Source organism: Daucus carota, chromosome 6 (genome assembly GCF_001625215.2).
Source record: "Daucus carota subsp. sativus chromosome 6, DH1 v3.0, whole genome shotgun sequence".
Lineage (NCBI taxonomy): Eukaryota > Viridiplantae > Streptophyta > Magnoliopsida > Apiales > Apiaceae > Daucus > Daucus carota.
In genome coordinates, this window is record NC_030386.2 from 23981333 (window position 1) to 24001630 (window position 20298).

The window sequence follows — 20298 nt, forward strand, 5'->3', positions numbered from 1 at the left end:
AAATATATTAATGATTAAAAATTAAATTTTTAGGATAAAATAAATTTTATATTATAAATATCTTAATGTAATGCCAATACTAATATATAAAATTGCAAAATTAGACTATAATTCATGTTGAAAATATGAAAATAAATTTCTACACGTAATTAACAATTTAAAGCACGACAAATCTTAATTTTATTTGTGTTTTTTTTTTTGAAAAGTAATCATGTTCTTACATTGTCACCTTCCTCTAATTTTTTTGGATTGATTGTGCACAAAAACATCTGACTTAAATTCGTGCGATAGCGGTCTATAACTACCCTCACTTGCAACAACCTTTATTTTAATACTGTATGAACAGTCTTCACTTAAAAGTTGTTTGAACGGAGCAAACAGATAATGCATGAATAATATTTTCTTGTGTGCAAAGTAAATCATATAAAAATTAACAACAACAAACATGTCCGATGAACAAAACAAATTTTATAAAAGAATAACCAACAAACATACATCACTAATAGTTAATTTATTGATATCATCCATTAATATCATGTCAAGACTATATTCTTCTCCCGTGTTTGGATTTGTCGACTCCCACATAGCGGTCTATAACTACCTTTGCTTACAACAACTTTTATTTTTTTTTAATACTGTATAAACAGCCTTCACCAGAAGAACGGCAACACCGAGTTAGAAATCGAGCAATAGAACTATCACCAGAGAGAGTTAGAGTTGTGATACTGAGAGAGAAGGTTGTGTTAAGATGATCCAAAACCGTACAACCTATAAGGGTATTTATAGGTGCAGAGAGACTTGTGTGCTACTCTTTTTCATAATTAAATAATCTGAAACAAAATCAGATTAAAACTTTCAAGCTGCTATATTCCATAAATAATCTGAAACAAAATCAGATTCTGAAACTTGCTTCTAATATATCCGAAACTAAAAAAGACAGTTCTAATTTTTGATATTTTTCATCTGAAAATTTCAGAAAATTAGAAAAATAAAACGGAGCGATGTGAGAGGCGCCACCTACACGCCCCTCGCTCCTCCTTTATATAGAAACAAAATCAAATTAAAACTTTCAAGCTACTATATTCCATAAATAATCTGAAACAAAATCAGATTATATGGAAATAAAATCAAATTAAAATTTTCAAGCTACTATATTCCATAAATAATCTGAAACAAAATCAGATTCTGAAACTTACTTATAATATATCCGAAACTAAAAAAATTAGTTCTAATTTTTAGTATTTTTCATCCAAAAATTCCTGAAAATTAGAAAAATAGAACGGAGCGATGTGAGAGGCGCCACCTAAACGCCCCTCGCTTCTCCTTTATATAAGTATATTGATTGATTTAAAAATAACAAATTGATATGATATGTTTTTTTATCAATATATTTTATTTTTATGATTTTTTAAAAAATAAAAGTTAATTTCAACACAAAATTTATTCATCATCAAAAAAATAATTTATTCACTCCTGTTTGTCCATCACTTTCCATCTCTTTCAATTCACATCTTCATGAATTATAAAATAGAGAACCAATTTAAATATTGTCGTTGGTGTTTGACATTGTTAAAATCAGTGGCGGACCCAGAATTTTTTCTCAGTGGGTTCCTTGTTTTATTTTATTAATATAAATATTTAATATTTAATTAAATATTAATATTTAAATTTTTGATATTAATATTAAATGTTAATTTAAAGAACAACGGAAACTAAAAGGAATATATTTATACAAATATCTTAATAAATACGAGATGTTAAATAATTTCGAACAACAATCGCCTAATAATTAATAAGATTTCTGAATTATTAAAGTAAATTATAAATTTGGTAAGATATTTTAGTGGGTTCCCGCTAATTTTAAATTAATTTTTAACCGAAATTTACCTTATAATTACATTTCGGCGGGAAGTTGAGTGGATGCCCGGGAACCCATAGCCAAAGCTATGGGTCCGCCCCTGGTTAAAATTACTAACCAAAGATATACTAACTTGCTAAAAAATATATATTTTACATTATGTTTAAGAAGAATCTATGAAATTTTCAGATCTAGAGTGTGTGTGACTAAGTTTATGATTTATTCCTTAACTTGAGCTGTGACTTATGTGATAAGCAGTGAGTTTAAAAGATATATTTAACTAATTTTAACTTATTAATGATTTATGGGTTATTAAAAGTATAATAACTAAAATAAAAATAATTTATTGGTAAATTATGACTTACGAAGTTATGAGGAATTTTTATAAAAGAAACAATTCAAAAAAAATTAAGTCACTTAAAACTTCTAGTTTTAAATGAATTAATTCTGATTTTAAAACTAACTTTCACCTATTACACATACATATATTTTTCATGTAAAAATCAGGAATTACTTAAAATCCGGATTTTAAAACCTCCACCTCTACATGTTCAAATTAACATGTGTAATTTTATATTGAATATAACCGCCAGCTAGAAGACTCACTGACATGCTATTCCCAGCTAAACCTCCGCGTGTTGAAATTGACAGGAGGGCAGTTCTACGTACATAGATGACTAAAACAACATCTAGTACATAGAGAATTCTGAGGGTATCATATTCCTTGGATCAATTCAGTTTCATTGGTACTTAAGAAATTGTTGGAAGCATAAAGATTCTATTCTCTACAACTCGGTGGAATGTTAAGCTCCTGTTCGAATTGAATGCTAAGCTCTTGACTGACCACATGAAATCCAATACTATGGAACCAACTTCGTTGAACTAGAAAATGCTGTGGCCTGTGCTCCTATGCCTGGACTAATTAAGATAGACTCGTATGTTTATGTGGTCCTTGGTTCTACTTCAGAGTACAGTTGGCTGCTTGTGATAACTGTGGAGCACTGGCCGGAAATAGAGGAAGGCTACCAGCTTACCCAGAAAATTTAATGATCAATTTTTATTTTCAGTAATCAATATATTTTTTATTTAAGCCCCAACTCAACTCGAATAATTATTTTAGTCCCTGCTCATTTCGATTACCCGTTCCACCACAGCTGGTGAAGCCATCAGATGATTTCTTCAATAGACCAACAAATCCTTTTATAGGGGAGCTACAGGCCATTACAACTGGAGAAGGGTCATAATTATTTTCATGTTGAAGCCTCCTTCACTAGAAGTTTAGCTCTGGGAGGGGAGGGGGGGTCTTCAAATAGCAAGGTCTATTTTGTTAACGTATGAGCTTTTCTATTGTAAAAGTCATATGCTCTGTACTGAAAAAAATCTGTCTAAGAATGCTACTGCTAATCCATCCACTTAACGTTTGGGGAGGGGGATCGGCATATTCAACTCCATACTGTATGTCATGGCCTTGACATAATAATATATTGAAATTATTTATACACACTTGTAATCCGGGGAAAAAAAACTCAAAAAAGTATTAAACATTGCAATTTTTTTGAATATTTACCTGCCGCCTCCTCATTTACTTGAGTATATCTTGTTTCTCCTTAAACTAGAATTACAGGTGCAGGAGAATTTTGTTTCACAATTTACACGAACGATAACTGGAGTACTTATCATGCAATGGTGCCTACAGGGCTCATCTTCTTCTTTCTTTCATTAAAGCTACTGCTTGAGCGTAGACTCGGAATGCAACATTGAATTGACCTTAAGGATTTGACCTTAAAGTTTCCATTAGGAGTTCTTTCACTGCTCTGCAAACTAGATGCATTAGGTGTTGCAGAACCGGATGTTTGCTCGTCCTCGTTATGATCATTCCGTAAGCTCTCTTTAAAGAGATCAGATAACCTATGTTTCTTATCTGTTGGAGATGGTTCAGGTCTGTCATTAGGGGTTAGGTCAGCTCCACCGGTTTTATTGACTCTTGGGGCTCCTGCCGAGAAGTTATGATGTACTGGAGTATTACCTCGAGATGGGGTGAATTCTGCATTGTGAATTGTAAATAACAGACAACATTAGGAGTATAGATAAAGATCACATTTATACAGTCGGAAACGGGGAAACAAGTTCTAAAGTAAACTCCAGCCTATCATTTGTTTTTGGGCAAGTACTTTCATTCTGATTCATGAATAGATTATAGTTTGTGGTCAATCAGAAAAATGCACCTTTGCACTCACACAAAACAAGTACTCCAAAATTTCACAAAATTTCAATACCCCAAACACGCACTCACACAATTAAAATGAGCATGAAAGAACAATAAAAATACAATCAATATATCTTACCACCATTAACACTCATAAAATCGTCATCACAATCAGAATCCAACCAAACATTAGTATCAAAAAAGGTCTCGTCTTTGCTACCTGCATATAAATCAGATATAGGTATTACACAATGCAGACAATGAAAATGAGGACAAATAAAATCTAAGCAGCAATGATAAAGTAAAGGGCCAACTAAATGACAAGCCTGCACTTATGTTTGCCTCCAGCTGCTAAAAGATATGCATACATATACATACTTAAATCAAATACATATAAATAGAACAGGTAAATCTCAATATCCTCTTTCTCCGAGGTAAAATACTTCAGACCTCATAGAGGGGATACTAGAAGGTCTAGATCCTTAGATTGATATAAAGTTTATGTGAAAATGATACTCCTATTAAACATGATAACAGATCCTACTATCTTGAGAAGTACATCACAAACATTACATAAAGAATATAAAATGCATTCAGACGAAAAAGTATATTATATGCACACACAACAGACTCCTACATGATCGATATAAAACCATAATATAATGAAGGTACACTGTCCATACTATAGATACCATAGATCTTGCTCAGACTTCACTATACAGTGTTCAAAAGGACATATCAGGCAATACTATCTAAAGATTACTACCATGAGAGTAAGATGATTACATCCTTTAAACTTGAATATTAGTTGACATAACAAAGGACATAGAGAAATAGAAAGCCTGCCCTCTGTAAAAGAAAAGAGAAGTGTGACTTTTTGACATACTTCCGCAACCCTCACCTTCTTGCATCCTAGATTCCTAGGCACGTATATTCCGTGCAGAAGGTGTACAGAAGATTTTGAAGTAAGGAGGGAGCATGAGGGAGATGTTAGAAATTTGAGAAGAACTGATTTAAGTATTAAAAAGAGTAAGTTGCATTACAGGCTTGCAAGTTACAGACATGAGCAGATTAAAAGAGGACCCATAATATTCAGGTGTTCCATTTACAAATTTCCGAATATTAATTACTTGACCAACACTCAAGTATATGAATTATGATGGTCTGCCATTGTCACATTTCTTCTAGCACACCCATAAAAAATAAACCAGTCAAGAGAAGGGAGTGGTTTGTCTTGGTCACCTACACATGAAAGCACACATCCTCGATAGAACCCTGAGTGCAAATTTTAGAGGTCCAAAGTGCTCAAAGAATATTGAACCACTCAGTATTGAAGAACTTCTTTCCATTCAAAACAGAACACAGTTTATTGAGATGTCATTTATTAGCGTGGGCATATTGTTCCTTGTTTAAAGAATTTTAGTTGCAAAATTTTTTAAGTTGATAATGTAGATCATAGTCTTTCTTTGCATCATGCAAACAAAAATATTACAAAGTACAAACACGTTAATACGCGAGAGGCACCAACCAAACAATTATGGAGGGAAGTACTGCTAGACAGATGCGAAAAGAAAAAAAGAACTCAGCTTTCCTAAAGAGCTTAGAGATTGCTTTATTACCCATCCCGGTTAAATTCAAATTGAAAGAGCCTATATACACAATTTAAAAGAAATAAAATTTCTTTGATGAAGTAAAGAACGGTCCCAACATAGTGGAAAGTAAGGTATTGGAGTGGGTGGATGTTCAATAGTTCCACTAGTTTAAAATTCAACTTTCCTACAGAAAATCAAGTAGATAGCACACCTTGTTTTTAAACGCAATTACTTTCAATGATGACTGCAGAGAATTGTCAATATTAGTTACATCTACATAAAAACCATACTTCATTTTCCATACCAAAACAAGGGGGACCAGAAACAAAACCAAATTATTAGGAGTGAAAATAGTCGATTATAATGTTTAATAAAAAGATACCAGGACTTCTATTCTAAGTAAGACAACATCAAACTAAGCTGCCCTATTAGTTAATTGTTTGAAATAGGCTCCACCTAGCCACTACAATTAGTCACCACAATGAAAACAACTTTCTTAAATCAAAAATCAAAAAGGGTTAACTGTATGTTTATATAGTCTCATGTTTAATTACAAATTAGCAAAAAAATTTATTACAGTTGTTAAAAATTTGCAGTTTGTAGAATAAATAGATTTCTATCTAAACTTAAATACTACTCCCCCGTTCCCGAGAGTAATAAACATCGGGGAAACGGGAACATGATACGCACTTTAATGTCTCTATAAAATATATTTTGTCATCTATTTTTAAGATTTTTTTTCTGAATAAAAGTTTAACATCTAAATTTTTATTCAAAAAACATAAAACATTAAAATGTGTGTCGAGTAATGAAAAAAACTCGTATAGAATAAAACAAGACAGACGGAATACTATTATAAGGCCAGGATGATCTGTCATGCCTTGTTTTGTAGTATTTGCTAAATTCTAGCATGCCAAGAGAAGTTGATCAAACCAATCAAACACAATAAAAAAATGCAGGAAATCAAGAAGACAACAAGAAGCAATAAAAGAATATTTGCAGACAAAACAAGACATACACAACCAAAAATATTGATGAAAAAGTGATGATACCAGTTGGAGGAACGGAAGAAGATTTGTGTTTGACAGGGGAAGGGATGATGAGATGGTTCTGAGTTTTGGAGGCAAAAGGGAGACTAAACTTCATAACTGCAGAATCTTGTGGCTGCTTCGGCTCTTTTTCTGATGATGATGATGATAAGCAAGAACCCATGTGTGATTATATATGTGATGTGCTTTAGGCTTAATACCTTTCTTCACCCGGAAATATCGGGAGGGTCTACAGAGAGAGAGAGAGAGAGAGAGGAGTGAAGTAAAAGTGAGGAAGGATGAATAGACGAGAGAGGAGAGATAGAGGGAGGGAGGGGTCGGGTATTTTTGGCTTGGCTTCGAAAGAATGACAGAGACACCATTAGGATTTTAAGACCTTATTTATTATTAATGTGGGAGATTTTTTTCTAACCATGTAAATTATATCTTTCGTTACAACGTACGTACGGGGTTGTTATCTGTCGGCAACGCTGTGCAAAACGCACGCTAAACTTGCCAATTTATCGTGGATTATTTCTTCCAAAAACAATGAGATAATTATATATATTACGAACGGAAAACATATTATTTTTTGGTATAATAATTGCGAAATTGTGAAATTTTGTTACAATTTTTTAAAAGTTCGACATATTTAATTAATGACAAACATAATTAATGTTGTCTAAAATTGTATTTCATTGAAAGTGGACATCGGTTTTAGGTTTCATTCGTATCATATTAAAAGTCTAGTCTGCAAAATTGATATTTAAATGATTAATTGAGTGATGCTCAATTTTAAAACGGTTACTCAATACATCAATCATCAATCATTTATATAAATATATTTATAATTTATATAAATATATATTTATATAAGAGAAAATCGAGAGGCGTCTAGATAGCGCCTATCATATAACTATATTCTATTTTTCTAATTTTTTTGAAATTTTTAGATGGAAAATATCAAAAATTAAACTATTTTTTTAATTTTGAATATATTCTTTATATAAAGAGAAGCGAGGGGTGTGTAAAGGGCGCTTCTCATATATCTCCATTTTATTTTATTGGTTTTCTAGAATTTTTGAATGAAAAATATCAAAAATTAAACTACTTTATTAGTTTTGGATATATTCAAAACAAGTTTCAGAACAACCAGTGCAACTTGTTATGTAAATAAATATAATTTTTAAAAGATTTTTTGTATATATGGTTGCTAGCAACTACCGTATTTTTACAAATATTTTCAGGAACATAGTGTTTTTATAATTTATTTTAAAAATTGACAGTATTTTTGGAAAAGTTTTAAACTTGGTTATTTATAAAAAAAAACTAAATATTATTATTATTTTGGTTGAAAAATTAGTATTTACTCTTTTTGTCTTATTTTAACTGATTTTTGACTTTTTAACATGTATATTGAGGTGTAAAAAAACAATATCTACACTCTATAAAAAAAATTCAAGTCTTATACTAAATAAAAGTTTAGTTTCTAAACTTTTATTTGATATAAATTTTATAAAAAATAATTAAGTTTTGAGGTGATTTTTTTAACTCCTTAAACTACGTGTAAAAAAGTCAAAAGCAATTAAAATGGTACATAAGAATACAATATTTGTTTTTTATTATTGGCGAGTATTCATAAGCGAGTTAAATGACAAGACCACTGCGTTTGACCGAAGGTACCCATCAATCACCCATGTGCGCTTTACGTGGCTTGTTTTATTTATATCTTCCCTTCTTCCCTAATTTATGCTCCCCTCTTTTCCCACTTGAAATTATCTACTCCCACTTATATATTCACCGCACATAAATATGTACCCCATGTAAGAAGTAAAAAGTTGACGTACATACATTTTATAGTAATTATTATTTTATTAATAATTATTTTTAGGGTTGTAATTCAAGCGGAGTCAGTTGACTTTCGAACCGAGCCTAATTCGAGTCAAGTTTAATCGAGTCGAGTCGGCTCGATTAACTAATCGAGTCTAAATCATATCACTACCCGAACTCGACTCGTCTGATTTCACGAGTCGAGTCAAGCCGGCTCATTTAGCTAAATGAGCCGGTTTTAACGAATTGAGCGAGCAAGCTCGTATAATTTTACACTGAGTCGAGTCTAAAACTCTACCCGAACTCGGCTTGTTTATTTTCACGAGTCGAGTCGAGCCGACTCGTTTAGCTAAACGAGCCAGCTAGTATAATTTTACACTTAAACGAGCCTAAAACTCTACCCAAATTCGGCTCGTTTATTTTCACGAGTCGAGTCGAGCCGAAGTCACTTAATTAAATGAGTCGGAACCTTTGCCGAATTCGGCTCGTTTAGCGAGTCGAGTCGAGCCCAATTAAACGAGTTGGAACACGGCGAGCTCGCGAACAGCCGACTCGACCGCTCTAATTATTTTCTAATAATATTCATTGGTTAGTACCGATTTAACATTTTTACTTTATAACATAAGAGTTTTATAATTTTATCAAAAAAAAAAGAGTTTTATAATATATATGCGAGTCTTCTCTCTCAAAAATAAACAATCTAGTGAGATGGAGGAAATAATTTATAATAATATACAAATATATAAATTAAAAATTATTTTTCGGTTGCAAATAATTTATTACCCATGAATAACGAACATGTTTAACTTATCTTATTTTCTTCAGAAATAAATCCTCTATATCTAAAAGCAGTACATAAATGTGTACTCTTTTTGAAAATTATTATTATTTCATTAATAAAAATTTATTTTAGAAAAACTTCAATAAAAATCTCTCACCTCTATTTTCTTTTCTTTTATTTGTTATTAGTTGTCAAGGGCTTTCATCATTTTTTTATTGTGAAAAATCCAAATTAGTAAATTTTTTGATTTTTTCTTGTTTTTTCATTATAATACTATCTCCGATAAAGATTTCTATCTTTTTAGTTTCTTTTGCTCATTTAATTAAATTTGTTTTTGTGTATTTTGTTCAATTTATTTGAGTTTGTTTTGTATATGTGTTTTTTTTATTATGATACGACTCAGTTAGGACCTTTAATATGGATTTTCAATATATAACAACTGGGCTATCATCTTGAGGCTAAACCATAAACTCAGAATAATTCTATGTTACAAAAACCATATTATTCCTACAATAAGAGCCGAATAGAAAATTATTGTGATAATCTTCCCATTCTTAACACAGCATCGATTGATATTGTGTGTATCAATGTTTGTCAATACTGTAGCCAAGTCTTCCAAACACCTGCAGCAAAGTTTTCGGTTTCCTTCAGATTTTCCATGTCCAATTCATGGGTTATATGAGAACTAGCCAACTAGGAGTAAAATTCTGATACTCACTTAAACTAAGATCGAGTTTATAGTTACCGTGTTATGACTTTGAGTGGAGTGGGAATGACAATGATCGTATACGATCGATTGTTAGTCGGATCATGCTTAACAATCACGGTCGCGCCATTCCTCCAAATAAGATTGTCGAGTTTCAGAAAGCTTTTAGTCTTTTCGACAATGTGCGATCTTTCCAATACATTATACTTCATGATTATGGTTATGTGATTATTTATGGATTCACAGTATATATTATTATGGTGTGGTTCATAATTTTCATGATTAAGTATAATGGTGTGGTGTGCTTGAATCTATTAGTGTATGTGTTGTTTTGTATCATATTTTGTCATTTCTTGATCTATTTTGCCTGATTCGGAGGAGATTGGGTATTTGTAATCATTTTTATATCATATGATTAGTTACATTTTTGAGTTTTGGATTCGCATTTTCGATTTTTAGTTTTCGCTAGTGTCCATGATGAATGTTTGTGTTTTTCCGATTCTTGCACGGTGACGGTGGAGGTGGTGTAATGGTGCTTAATTAGCGCGTGTTTTGATATTAGATTATTCTGATTGACCTATTTTGTTGCATGATTTTAGTTTAGATTTGAAAATTTGGAATTTATTTGATTTTAATAGTAGTAAATGTAGGTCTTAATTTTAGTTTTTGTGAATGGCAAGTTGACTATTTTAATTTATTTGGTTTTAAAATTTGAATTTTCTCTTCATACTTTAATTTGAACTTTTATGTAGTAATTAGAAGATTAATTAAAAGATTCAAATTTTGAATCTTATAAATGAATGCATTTAAATATATTTGTACCATTTATGGGTTATTTGAATTTTGAATCTTGTAAATGAATGCATTTAAATATATATATCATTTTGGTGGCCGAGGGTGACGACGGCGACGGTAGTTCCGGGATCAGCATGCGATCCGGTTTCAAAAAGGAAGGCGCTTCACTGTGCCTTAATAAAGGCGTTAATTGTGCCTCTTTATTGAGGGTGTAATTTGTGCTCCATAATTGATGGAGTTAAATGTGCCTTATTTGAGGTGTTAATTGGCCTTAATTGAGGACATTAATTGTGTCTTAATTAAGGGCGTTAATATTTTATTAATTGTACCTTAATTAAGAGCTTAATTGTCTCAATTATGAGTTATCATAATTGTGGGAATTTTTTGATCATCTCATGCAATATACACGTGATTTTAATATTAATTAATTATTGGATATATTATCTTTTATTTTTATAATATATATAATGTGTTATATATGTCGACTTATATTATTCTTGTTTTCTTTCTTCTATTCTCAGGATTCTTGGAAGAAGACGGGTTTTTCTTTTCGGACATTAAAGTTTTATTGTCTAAATTTCCCCGGTCATCTTGCATGTCCGACGGTTAGATAATAAGCTTTCTTGAATGAAAGAATTATCACGGTGAACTGCTGTTTCATATTGTTGAGATTCATTCTCATTTTCAAAAAAAAAATAAAATATGGATTTTCAATATTTTAATTCAATGATAAAAAAATTATGGATCAATAATTCATGAAGGTTGTGTTGAAGCAGGTGTACATCACATGCATCAATTTCAACAGATCATGATAACCATTTAATTGCCACATCGAATAATCAACAATAAGACGGTGTTTAATAGTTTATATTTGTTTTACTCAATTCCCTTTAAAATATTTTATCATTTTTTATTATTAATATAATATAACTCATTTTTATAACAATAAATTTCCCTGTTATGGGCCAGTAATAGTTGGGGAAAGGTAGTTATGAAAAGGTATCGGCTGTTGTGGGCTATGTAAGGACGGGCCCAAATCTTACTGATTATATACTTATATATAATAAGCGTAACGGAGATAATTTGGTCGCATGATCTAAAAGCTTATCATCCGTTGGATCGTATATTGAACAAGTAAGCACAGTTAGATTAGAACAAAATTAACTTCTAATTCTATAAGGCAACTGATATCTACTTGCATATTTATAATTTCTTTTCTGAATCCAAAACAAATTCTGTCTTTCACATGTTTATGATTTTTTTAATCCAAAATAAATATTTCCTACCGGCTTTAATTGTAGAATCATATAAATCGCACCGTCACAAAATTATTTTTATCAAATTATATACTTATATATAATAAGCGTAAGGGAGATAATTTGGTCGCATGGTCGTATGGTCCAAAAGCTTATCATCCGTTAGATCGTATATTGAACAAATAAGTACCGTTAGATTAGAACAAAATTAACTTCTATTTCTATAAGGCAACTGATATGCATGTTTATAATTCCTTTTCAGAATCCAAAACAAATTCTGTCTTTCACATGTTTATGATTTTTTTTAATCCAAGATAAATATTTCCTATCAGCTTTAATTGTAGATTCATATAAATTGCACCATCACAAAATTATTTTTATCTAATATATTTTAAAATTAATAAGCCGGATATTTTAATTCAAAATAAATATTTCCTACCAGTTTTAATTGTAAAATCATATAAATCGCACTGTCACAAAATTATTTTTATCAAATATATTTTAAAATTAGTAAGCCAAATTTAAATCATATTATAATAATTCTTATATAAAATACATTTATAAATATAATCTAATGGAAGTTGATGTCACATATTCTTCTCAATATATATTAAAATTTGATAGAAAAAATATAATACTTTGGCATGATACATAAGAGAAAAGTAATGGCTTGATTACAATAGTTTACTTGAAGCCATTAATGAGTGTGACGGTGTATTTTATACCGCATCGTCGGATGATCCAACATGTCTAACCAGTTTTTTTTTTACAGAAACAAGTAGAACCTATATATTTTTACAATAGTTCCGACTTACAAACAAATTATAATTTCAAATTTTATTTAAATGAAAATTTTAATTTATTATTTATAAATTAAATTCTTTCACACCACTTACAATATATTTAAAAAGTTTATAAATAATTAAAAAATTCCCGTGCCTTGCACGGGCTATAAGCTAGTATATTTTAAAATTAATAAGTTGGATATTTTAATCCAAAATAAATATTTCCTACCAGTTTTAATTGTAGAATCATATAAATCGCCCCGTCACAAAATTATTTTTATCTAATATATTTTAAAATTAGTAAGCCAAATTTAAATAATATAAAATACATTTATAAATATAATCTAATGGAAGTTGGCGTCACAGATTCTACTCAATATATATTATAATTTGATACAAAAAATTTAATACTTTGGCATGATACATAGAAGAAAAAGAATGGCTTGATTACAATAGTTTATTTGAAGTCATTAATGGCTGTGATGGTATATTTTATACTGCATCGCAACTGTCGGATGATCCAAGATGTGTGATCAGTTTTTTTTTTTTTTTACAGAAACAAGTCTGAAAAGTAGAACCTATATATTTTTACAATAGTTCTGACTTGCAAACAAATCATAATTTCAAATTTTATTTATTTGAAAATTTTAATTTATTATTTATCAATTAAATTCTTTCACATCATTTACAATATATTTAAAAAGTCAATATACTTATATAAAGGAGAAGCGAGGGGCGTGTAGGTGGCGCCTCTAACATCGCTCCGTTCTATTTTTCTAATTTTCTAAAATTCTTGGATGAAAAATATCAAAAATTAAAACTATCTTTTTTTAGTTTCATGTATATTAGAAGCAAGTTTCAGAATCTGATTTTGTTTAAGATTATTTATGGAATATAGTAGCTTGAAAGTTTCAATTTGATTTTGTTTCAGATTATTTCAATATACTTATATAAAGGAGAAGCGAGGGGCGTGTATGTGGCGCCTCTCACATCCCTCCGTTTTATTTTTCTAATTTTTGAAATTTTTGGATGAAAAATATCAAAAATTAGAACTACCTTTTTTAGTTTCATGTATATTAGAAGAAAGTTTCAGAATTTGATTTTGTTTCAGATTATTTATGGAATATGGTAGCTTGAAAGTTTTAATTTGATTTTGTTTCAGATTATTTAATTATGGGAAAGAGTAGCACACAAGTCTCTCTGCGCCTATAAATACCCCTATATAGATTGTAGGGTTTTGGATCATCTAAACACAACCTCCTCTATTTCAATTTTAATCTGATTTTGTTTCAGATTATTTAATTATGGGAAAGATTAGCACACAAGTCTCTCTGCAACTATAAATACCCCTATAAATTGTAGGGTTTTGGATCATATAAACACAACATCCTCTCTTTCAATGTCATAACCCTACCTCTCTCTGGTAATAGTTCTCTTGCTCGATTTTCTAACTCGGTGGTGCCGTTCTTCTACAACGATGAGTGAAGGATGTTTATACAATATTAAAAAAAAAATAAAGGTTGTTGCAAGCAGAGATAGTTATAGACCACTATGTGAGAGTCGACAAATCCAAACACGGGAAAAGAATATAGTCTTGACATGATATTGATGGATGATATCAATAAATTAACTATTAGTGATGTGTGTTTGTTGGTTATTTTTTTATAACATTTGTTTTGTTTATCGGACATGTTTGTTGTTGTTAATTTTTATATGATTTACTTTGTATACAGGAAAAAATTATCATAATCTGTTTGCTCCGTTCAAGCAACTTTTAAGTGAAGGTTATTTACACATTATTAAAAAATAAAGATTATTACAAGCAAGGGTAGTTATAGACCGCTATCTCAAGGATTTAGGTTAGATGTTTTTGTGCACAATCAATCCAAAAAAATTGGAGGAAGGTGACAATGTAAGAACATGATTACTTTTTAAAAAACACAAATAAAATTAAGATTCGTCGTGCATTAAATTGTTAATACGTGTATAAATTTATTTTTATTTTTTCAGCATGAATTATATTCCAATTTTGCAATTTTATATATTAGTATTGGTATTACATCAAGATTTTTATAATATAAAATTTATGTTATCCTACAAATATTAACTTGGAAACATTAATATACGTTTTATAGATAACCACAAAATTATTTTATTCTACAAATATTAATATTACATCATTGATATAATTTTTATAGACCGCCGCAACGCGCGGCTTCTCAACTAGTTTATAAATAATTAAAAAGCTCCGTGCCTTGCACGGGCTATAAGCTAGTAATTAACAAAATAAATAATCTTGTTTTGGCTTCAGAGGCTCATCGCATATACTTTTTCCTCACAAAAAAATAAATAAATAAAAAAAGATAAAAAAACGGGTCTCTCGCATGATATAAATGGGGCATCTGAAAGCAGTCGTAGCTTGACCCGAACAAACAAAGAAATCAAAAGACAAAGAAGATCAAAAATGGTAGCAGCTAAAATAGCACCGTCGATGTTGTCCTCCGACTTCTCCAATTTGGCCTCAGAGGCCCATCGCATGCTCTCTTTCGGCGCCGATTGGCTTCACATGGACATCATGGTTTTTTCTAACTCTTCTTACATGTTGTACATTTGATTCTCTCATTTTTGTTTCCTGTCTTGTACTATATTGTTTCGTTAGATTTAAGCTACTTATTCATTCATTTACTTATCAGTTTATTTCAGCTTTTGGATGTCATACTTGTTGCAACTGAGTTGAATGTCAAATGTTGACTAATTCCTTTCTGTTTGACATTATGGTAATTTTTAGTACTGTGGTATGTGTTTTTTAGCTAGTTTTTAGCGGAGTATGAGCTTATATAAATATGTAGTTAACCCTTCTTCGATCTTTTGGATGGTTTTGGTTGTGATGATTAATGGTAAAAAGGAACAACATGTCCACACTATATAATCAAACAACAATAAACTGTCTACTGTCTTGTGTCTCGGAACTAAATAATGGTGTGTTGTATACTTATTGTTCAGAAAAAAGATTTTATTACCTTCATGATGAACAAACGTCTATGTGTTTTAATATATACTGCATAAATGAAGAAATAGAATGACTCGGAATACAAATGACAGTGCCTTACTGTTAAAATATTACATACAAAATAATATATCTAGTATTAAGTCAGTTTTCATAATTACTAGTAACCAACATTTTGTAAGTTGTTTGAATTAATTTTGGCAAAGCTTTTTGTAATCGAGTCATTTTGCACATGCCTTTCGATCATCAGATAGGAACAGAACTATGATTGAGTAATCTACTTTAATTGTTGTATTCCCCAGTCTTCTCAAGATGAGAAGGGAAGCTGAAGAGTAGAAAAGATTTGGCCTAATTTATCTCCAAAATTTCCCTTCTAGAAGCAATGATTTGGAAAGAATGGGAAACTCTTTTTTTTTTTTATAACTTTCTTGTAATTTTTTACTGGTCTTTAGTTATCTTATTACTTGCAACTCCATACTTTTCCTTCTCTGTTTAAAACTGTTTTTGTTGTTGTATACAAAGTAGCCACAGTTAATGAACTTAACATGCACAATATATATTTTCAACTTCTTTCATTTTTTTACAACTTCTTTACCCTTGTTTTCTGTTCTTTACATATGAAACTCGGAAACAAAATGCTGATTTCCCATAAAAAAGAATCTTATTTTACCGAGGTGTCTTAAATATGGTGTTATGCTCTGGGCATCTATTTACTGGTGATGGGCACAGCCTAATAGTGTTTTTGCATTAGATTACCATCAGTTGTAATTATATGAGATAAAATTTTAATTTGTGCTTATAAGCTTACTGATTAAATCTTTTGATTTTGCAGGATGGGTAGGCTTCTCAGTTTGTTAAAATTTTCACCTTTGCTTGCCAACTGAATTTAAATTAAGTGAAGCTCATCAGATGCTTAACACCCTTTTCTAGCATTTTAAACCATGGAAGTGCAAATTTATTGTAGTCAAGCTCTTTCCTATTTTTGCAGGCACTTTGTCCCAAATCTTACTATTGGTGCTCCAGTCATTGAGAGTCTGCGGAAGCACACAAAGTAATGTGCTTTCATAGATCAATATTCAGTTGATCACAGTATCACACACTCTATTTATAAAATGTTTTACTATAGTCGAAATTTTTACTAGTGATCTTCTTTGGCAGGGCCTATTTGGATTGCCATCTTATGGTCACAAATCCTCTTGATTATGTGGAACCATTTGGAAAAGCTGGGGCTTCAGGGTTTACATTTCATGTTGAGGCATCCAAAGGTTGACCATATTATTGTTGTGGTGGATTGTTTTACTGAATTTTATATGTTATGAACACTCTTTGAGATTTCTTAACATTATTAATTGATAATCATTTGGCTCTTCTCAGATAACTGGAAAGAAATTGTTCAAAAAATTAAGGCAAAAGGCATGACGCCAGGTGTATCACTAAAACCCGGGACACCAGTTGAAGAAGTGTTTCCATTGGTATGCATGTTTGGGTTTCTGGACACTCAGTTAGACCTGTTATAGTGTAAAGGACTAATGCTTCAAGTTTGGTAAAACAAAATTGAATCAATAATCTTAAAGCATTATTTATTAGAAAAATTATCACATCCTTGTAATGATGGTATAGTTCTTCATTCTTCTGCACAGCTAGATGATGAAAATCCTGTGGAGCTGGTTCTTGTGATGACCGTGGAACCTGGATTTGGTGGGCAGAAGTTTATGCCTGAAATGATGGATAAGGTGCAGTCGAATAACCATATATTGGAATTATCATTACTATGATCCTTGGTTTATAAGAATTTATTTCGGGTTTTCAGGTACGAACTCTGAGAAAAAAGTACCCAACACTTGACATAGAGGTTAGTATATTGACTATATTCTCAACTTCTTTTGTTGTTTCCTAAAAGGTCTTAGATCCGTAATTTGTTTAGTTCTTGTTTTTGCTTTTCTTATTTTGCCTGAATAGGATTTAGATAATGCAAAGATTTTCCCGTGATTCATAGATCTCTGTATCAGCTGGGAAATTGCAAACTGTAAATATAATTGACAAAGATACTCATAGGGAGGAATTTACTTGACCCGCATATTTGTAAAATCACCGATAGTAAAAGAGTTCTTGACAACAAGTAATTGTAGATGAATCCTATATGAACTACTAATGGTCAACACTCAGATGTACTCCCTCCATCCCCCTGAGTAGTATACATTGGGGGACAGGGATGCGGCACACATTGTAATGCTCCTGTAAAGTATAGTTCTATAACTTAGTTTTAAGATTATTTTTTTCTGAACAAAAATTTAACATCAGAATTTTTATTCACGCAAAAAATTCTTAAAAATGAGTTACTATAAGAGCATTGAAATGCGTGTCGAGCGGTGGAAAAAATGTATAGAATTAAATGGGACAGAGGGAGTATGGAGTTATATGTATTATCTACTATTTCTGTGTCTTACGATCTTAACTGGAATGTATAGTCTTTTAGTTTGGAAGAAATGGTGTATGCATAATTGTGTCTCGAGTCTTGACATAATACAGATTATAATTGTTTCTGATTGACCTTTGAAAAGGAAACCGTTGATGTATCTAAAGATTAGTTGCAACTTAAAACTTGCACGTGAACTGCAATGTGGTCACAAAATTGTCACTATCGTAGAAACAACAACATTGCCACTATCGTAGAAACAATGAATACTATTACCAAATTGCAGACATTTTATTTGGCTTTGGCAAAGATGGTAAAAGAAATTCTAAAAACACTGTTTATATTGTTTTTAGGTAGACGGTGGTTTAGGACCTTCAACCATTGATATTGCGGCTGCTGCTGGAGCAAACTGCATCGTTGCAGGAAGTTCAGTTTTTGGAGCTCCTGAGCCTGCCCAAGTCATATCAGTTCTAAGAAAGAGTGTGAATGAAGCTCAAATATCTAAGTAATATGGCTGAAGCCCCAAAAAAAAATGAACTGTGAGGAATACAAGTGTTGTTTGTACTTTATAGAATAAAGATCTATGAGTTTTCTAAACCATGAGATAATTGTAGGATACGTCTTTGGCATCATGTCAGCTGGTTGTCTTGTATGCATTTGGTTGAATACTATGAAGCGTGGTAGAAGCTTACAGTTTTCATGAGACATTTTTATTTTAAATCTTTCGAGTAAAAACGCAGTAGTTCAGGGTTTGGAAGCACACAATTACTGTCTGATTTGAATTGGCAATGAATGTGTATGTTATTAACTTATATTGCAGCTGTCTTTATTCCTGCACAGAGATGATGAGTGAACTCTCTGAGAATGGAAAGAAAACTTTGTGAAAGTACCAAAAGAACGTCTTCTTGTTTCCTGTATCTATATTGTTTTACAATTGATATTAATTCGGACTTTGACCATCAAATAATTGTGCATTTTGTACTCATCGCTGGTGTAAACTAATATGGGTACAGGTCCTTAGCACGAGGCTGATTAACACTATCTGGCCATGATGAATTAAAACTTAACAGTCTTTTGAGTACTTTGCGGAGAATTTCTTGTACGATTGTAGCTGTACAAGAAACATTTCAGGGCCAACTTTAGCATTTTCTTCTTCCTATGTTTTTCACTTTTTTCAAATTTCACTGATTTTTCTTTTCTGCAGATTTTGTATATCAGTTTTTTCAGATTTTGCAGATCTATGCATCAATTTTGTGGATTCTGTAATTATGTTATAATCTGCAACAAATCAGATTTTGTTATATGGATTTTTTGCTGCAGATTCATAGATGGTAATCTACAGTTTATAAACCAACTGGAATGCTATTATAATCTGCAGACATTGGTTCATGATATTGGCCCTGCAGTCGGTTTACAAACTGCATGTATTCAAGATATATCTTTTTGCTGCTGATTTCATGCTACATAGATTTAAGTGATTAAGTTTTGAATATGCTGCGGAATTTACATAGTCAATGCATTATGATATACTATGTTTTTATAGAGCTGACTTTAAAGCACAAAAGTTTATGATCTCCCTTCCTTTTTCTCCCCGAGATCTCACAGTTGATACTTTGTGAACCAAATTCTTATTCAAAAACTTCTCACCGTAAAGGTTAAAGGTAACCACAAAAGCACGGTATAGGTTTTATTAAGAAATCCTTTTCGCCTGGCATCAGGGCAATCCTTGCTCAGTTGCTCTCGCAAACAATTAGGGTACTATTACCTCCATCCTGGTGATCTCCATGAGGTCAACATAAAGGTTCTCAAGGTGTTTCTTACTCCTTAGGTCAAGTTTGCAGACTTAAAAAGTGTATGGTTTGAGGACCTATAGGCAATGGTTTATAGAACTCTAAGAACTGCAATTCCAACGCTTCACTCGGTCTCATAACGATCCTTTTGAGATATCTAGCATCTATCATTCTACACACTCGGTAAGCATTGCTTCTTAGATTGTAATGCTAGAACATTCCCTCAATGTTTTTAAGTTTGTGCAATC

General features: G+C 31.3%; 2 protein-coding genes across 2 annotated transcripts; one reads left to right on the forward strand and one right to left on the reverse strand.

The window, feature by feature from the left end:
• Nucleotides 1-3297: 3297 nt before the first annotated feature.
• Nucleotides 3298-7063, reverse strand: LOC108224753 (uncharacterized protein At3g27210). The gene is made up of 3 exons (XM_017399474.2): nt 6709-7063; nt 4204-4284; nt 3298-3902 (listed from the first exon to the last, which is right to left on the reverse strand). The coding sequence occupies exons 1-3, from the start codon at nt 6866-6868 to the stop codon at nt 3535-3537; spliced, it is 609 nt and encodes a 202-aa protein (XP_017254963.1). The 5' UTR covers nt 6869-7063; the 3' UTR covers nt 3298-3534.
• Nucleotides 7064-15247: 8184 nt separating this feature from the next.
• On the forward strand, nt 15248-18980 carry LOC108227354 (ribulose-phosphate 3-epimerase, cytoplasmic isoform). The gene is made up of 8 exons (XM_017402454.2): nt 15248-15415; nt 16677-16681; nt 16833-16895; nt 17003-17109; nt 17219-17316; nt 17485-17577; nt 17655-17696; nt 18614-18980. Exons 1-8 carry the CDS (start codon nt 15302-15304, stop codon nt 18767-18769), a joined length of 678 nt encoding a protein of 225 aa, XP_017257943.1. The 5' UTR covers nt 15248-15301; the 3' UTR covers nt 18770-18980.
• Nucleotides 18981-20298: the final 1318 nt, after the last annotated feature.